Source organism: Eurypyga helias, unplaced genomic scaffold, assembly GCF_000690775.1.
Source record: "Eurypyga helias isolate BGI_N326 unplaced genomic scaffold, ASM69077v1 scaffold29193, whole genome shotgun sequence".
NCBI lineage: Eukaryota > Metazoa > Chordata > Aves > Eurypygiformes > Eurypygidae > Eurypyga > Eurypyga helias.
The window spans coordinates 43,692-48,558 of NW_010243582.1; the positions used below are offsets into that span (position 1 = coordinate 43,692).

A 4,867-nucleotide genomic window follows, 5' to 3' on the forward strand; every position below is an offset into this window, starting at 1 on the left:
GGCCTCCTCCCCTCAGAACGTGCAAAACACCTGAAAACCACTAGAAAACCCACTTGAATTAGCATCCTCCCTCACACAGCCCACTGCATTTGGGTGAGTATGACCCGTGCCCGAGGCTTGCAGCATTTGCCACCCAAAACCATAAAATCAATTGATTTTTTTCCTCAGAAACCCTGAGGTCTTGGGGAAGCAGCTCCGGTGATGGCCCCACGTTTCCCAGCATCGTTTCGTTCTCCCCTCATTTTTCAGCCAGCCGAATAACAATAAACGGTGTCATTTTGATATGATGTATTTATATTTACATGGTACATTTTAAAGCAATAGCTACACTGATCATACATATTAGAAACAATAAAAAAAGAAGTTAAGAACTAAAATGTACATCATACACTTGTATATATATTTTTTTTTTACACAGAGGTAAAAAGGCTTATAAAAATCAATACAACAGGGTTTTAACTTTTAGTATATAGATACAATAATGATGAGGCTTCAGGCACTTTAATTTGTTAACGTGAGCGATAGCTTGGAAAAAAAACAAAAAACCAAAAAACCCCTTTCCACAACAGGAAAAAAAAATTGGTTAATGTTTTGTTACCACAGATACAAAAATAAAATCTGAATAATTTCTCTCAAATGATTGATGTCAGTATTGCAAAGCTGACTGGGAGAATGCTACACACTGTTCAGCAGCAGTGTGGAAATTAAGGAGAAATATTTACAAAAAAACACCCATTTCTATCATTGTGCCCTTACACCACTGCCTTCACAAACCAAACACACGCAGCAAAATCTACAAGTATTACAAAAACCCAAGAGAAGAGGGAGGAAGGGGGAGGGGAAGAAAAAAAAATTTTTTTTTTTTAGAAACTTTTATTTCCAGACATACAGAAAGGCTTGGAGTATGTCTACTTTACTTAAATAAATAGGGGCACTTCAAGACCGGACAAAAAGCTGTAAGATCTTTTTGTAGTGTTGTGCTTTATAGAGAGAAGATCTTACAGATGTTTGTTTACATGAAACAACTTTTGAGAACAGAAATAAAAGGAAAAGGTTGTTCCATTAATTTATTTTCTTTTTCGAGGCTGGCTTGATGTTTACTAGACACCATTGAGAGATTTTTCAACTGCTATTAGGCACAAAATATTTATATTTCATTCAGCAAACCCAGACACATCACCCAGAGCGTAACACTCCATCCCTTTTCCACTATCATTCTTCTTTTTTTCCCCAACTGAAAAAATCCCCAGCAACTGCTACGAATTAAGCCTACCAAACTCTATAGTGTAGAAGCACATTGCATACTTAATTCAAGGTTGACTAAAAAGCTGTGATTAACTCTCAGAGGAACCGTTGGGACATTCCACCAAGAAAGAATGGCAAGCGTTCCTTTTACATTTATTTGGCAAATTAATAAAACAAAAAAAAAATTCCTCTCTTTTAAGACTGATGTCAATGTGCAATAGAGGGAGGGAAAGGACATGCGCCCACTGGCAATTTACTGCAGAAAGAAATTATGGCAGGAACAGCAGTGCCAGCTTTGACAAGCCAATCCCTAGCTGCCTCAAAGTATTCAGATTGTACTATGCTAGTTAGAGCTCACTGCGCTAAATCATTATTTTTTTTAATAAAAATTATTTGGCTATTCCTTGTAATATATTAGAAAAATACTCTTTTTCCAAGCTAATTACAAGCCTTGTACACAAGACAACATGACATTAAAAAAAAAAAAAAAAAAGGATTAATCTTATCCTGCTGTATGCACCTTATGCATCCACGTGATAAATCCGGGTGGTGAACTGGGGAAGGGAAAGCCAGGAAGATGCTTCAGTCTGGCTCCTGCGAAGACTCACATGCTTAATCCTACGCACAGACTCACAGAAACGCTGGTTGCACGCGCAATACGTCGAGACGTGTGTAAGCATCTGGAGGATTTGGACCACAGGTCGGGAAATGGTGGTTAATATCCTGGCTTCTGACTTTAAATACCTGTTTTAGACTGCTAAATGTAGCTTCTACCGTGGATGCGTATGTTCTCATGCTCATGTATTATACAGAAAACAAACAAATACGATTTTCTATACCATTCACCACTCAACGCAGCATTTCCCCAGAACTGCCATAATAGTGCTTTTGACATTGCATTGTTAGTAATTCTTTGCATAACAACAATTTTCCTCATCTGGAACCTTAGTGTTTTATTCACAGATCATTACATGGCTGGCTAATGAAGAAGTTCCCTTCCTTTTGGGCAGAACTCTGAAAACACAGTTTTATTTTTCCAATGTTATTTAGGGAAAAAAGAAAACCCTAAAATTTAAGTTTCCCTTTCAAGTAGTGGTCTGAAATGATTACAGGTAAGGAGAACTACTAGATTCTCGATGGTTATGTGACTATGGTAACTGAGCCTTGCTGTCTGTTCACAGAGCTTTATGAACAGAGAAATCATTTAAGATGTTTGCTGAAGGAAATGACGATGGACTCTAGATGAGAAACTGCAGCTTAGATGGCTATTTTGGCTTTGGAAAACAGAACAAAAAACCCAAAGAAAACCAGTGACAGAAATACTGTGTTGTGGTACAAGTCTGTTACTAGCACACCTTCTATACACACACAATAACTTGACAGCAAGTTAAAATATCTTCCAAGTGAGTGTTCACTCACCCCATTTCTAGAAATGCCAAAGCTCGCTAATGCGTTGATGGTACCGCACAAGCGGAGGCAAGTCGGACACAACCCGAAGATGTTCTACCATCCACCACCATTTAAAGCAGTTCTTTCTCAAACTCATTTTGACTGGGGGAAAAAAAAACAAACAACCAAACCCTAAAAACAACCCATGTACAAGACAGTCTGTTTTGATTACAGATTAATAATACAAAAGTCTATGCTGTAGGTTAGTTAGTTAGAACACTTGATGAGCAAATCAATGCAGTGTGAGCCCCAGACGACCGAATGTAAAGTGATCCAAACTGGTGGTTTCTGGATGCTGTTGGGCACAGTGGCTGCATCAAAATGAGTGATCTCAATGCTCCAAAACCAATGTGTTCCTTGAACTACAGGAAAAACATAACATTTTGAATGCATCTGTAGTCATCCAGCAGCTTTGTGTTTTCCACCACAGCACCTGCACATGACCCCACAGTGGTAACAAGCCCGAAGCGGCAAGTAACAGCACATACATGGAGCAATGAAAGACAAGGCGATAAGGGCCATCCACCGGAGGCAAAACATTTCATCACTGGTGTCACATGAGCAAGGATCTGTATAGTCTCCTTCTGGATCGGACATACAGTGATAGAGCATAGTGTCTGCGCACCACATACAGCTCACTCGATGGATGCAAGTCTTGACACGATCTGGAGCGTCCTGGCATTGACCCCGTTTGTTCTCCTCGTGGTTGAACATGTCCCTGCAGTACACACACCTCGACCTCTCACCATCTTCCTTCCGCCTGGGCTTGAATTTGACAGGTTGAGTCTTTATCACAGCACCCTTGATATCTTCACCCAGGTCAAAGTCCGAGTTGTCTACGTAAGGATAAGTGTATTCGTGTTTTGAGGCTTCGCTTTTGGCAAAACGTACGTAGGAGTCCATGTCATCAGGATCAAAGTTCTTTCCTCGTGCTGGGGCATGGCGATAGTCCTCATATCCAGTCATCCAAATCTTTTCCCGAGGATTGATGCGCACTATCTCCTCATCATCGTCTGGAAAGTTGACGTGCCGGTAGGATCGCGGTACTGACTGTGGAAGTAGGAATGAAAAGGGAGAAAAGACAAATAAGCTCAGCTTGCCATCAGCAATCACTGTCTCCTTACTTAATGAAGAGCCAATACTGAGTACTTTTGTCCTTCTTTGCACACATTTCATGTTTCAACTGAAAAAACCTAATGAACCAGTGCAGCTTCACAAAGCGCCTCACTTTCTGTAGCAATAGCAGGGTAAGAAGCCGCTTTTCCCCATATTCCATTTTCAGACCAAAACCAGTCCTGTCACTACACCAAGGCACAAGTTGGACACCGATTCCTAGGCAAGTCTGACCCATCAGCAAGCTTCAGCCTTTGGCTCAGGAATCGGTACAACTGTCACAGACCTACGACGGTGTGTTTGCACGTGGTACAACATAACATACTGAATCACAGTGTAAACTCCTCCTATTTTTTTTTGGCAATAATTTGAAGACATTTAAAATTTGCTGAGAAGGAAAGGGGGAGAAAGGAAAGGTCTTTCCAAGGACGCAGGGATAAAGCACTTTAACAGACACGTGTCCTTTAAGTGGCAACAGTGGAAAGAAACCTTACTTGTTCTAGATGGTAGTGGTCAGAGCTATAATGGTCGTGAAGGTGTCCACGAGTGCAAATTCTTCGATGTTCGCAGGATGCAGGAGAAGCCAGAGTTTGCAAAGGCTGTTCCCTTTTTTGAGAGGAGTTAGAGGAGCTATCTGTAGCATTCTGTTTTAAATGGAAAGGGGGGAGAGGGGAAATCGTCATACATTCAACTGTTACTGCACGCGGTAGTAAAGGAGATGTTTTGCCACTCACTGACTTTGCATACACCTGCAATATTTGCAACACCTGACAGCAGGCAGCTTCCTAAAGTTCCACATAAAACACTTGAGAGAGGCAGGTCTGTTGCCAGGCCATAAACACTGTTGCCACACACATGGAAAAGTAATATGCCGTAGCCTACCCGTGACATATCACCAACACCAATTGTATTTGCTTGGCATGTCCATCGCTGCACTGGGCATTGCAGGACGGTGAGTGCTTACACTAGAAGCTACCTGTGAAGAGCAAAGTCAGGGTCCCTCAAATGATGCGATCGTGCACGTTCTGCAGGCACGCTCAGACACAGCGTCTGTGTACCC

The 4,867-nt window shown here is 41.4% G+C and overlaps 1 protein-coding gene across 1 annotated transcript; it reads right to left on the reverse strand.

The window, feature by feature from the left end:
* Positions 1 to 276: 276 nt before the first annotated feature.
* On the reverse strand, positions 277 to 4,451 carry SPRED2 (sprouty-related, EVH1 domain containing 2; the record flags this gene model as incomplete). Its single annotated transcript, XM_010149484.1, has 2 exons — positions 277 to 3,744; positions 4,302 to 4,451. Coding segments are annotated over 2 exons (801 nt in total), but the record flags the coding sequence as incomplete, so codon positions are not given.
* Positions 4,452 to 4,867: the final 416 nt, after the last annotated feature.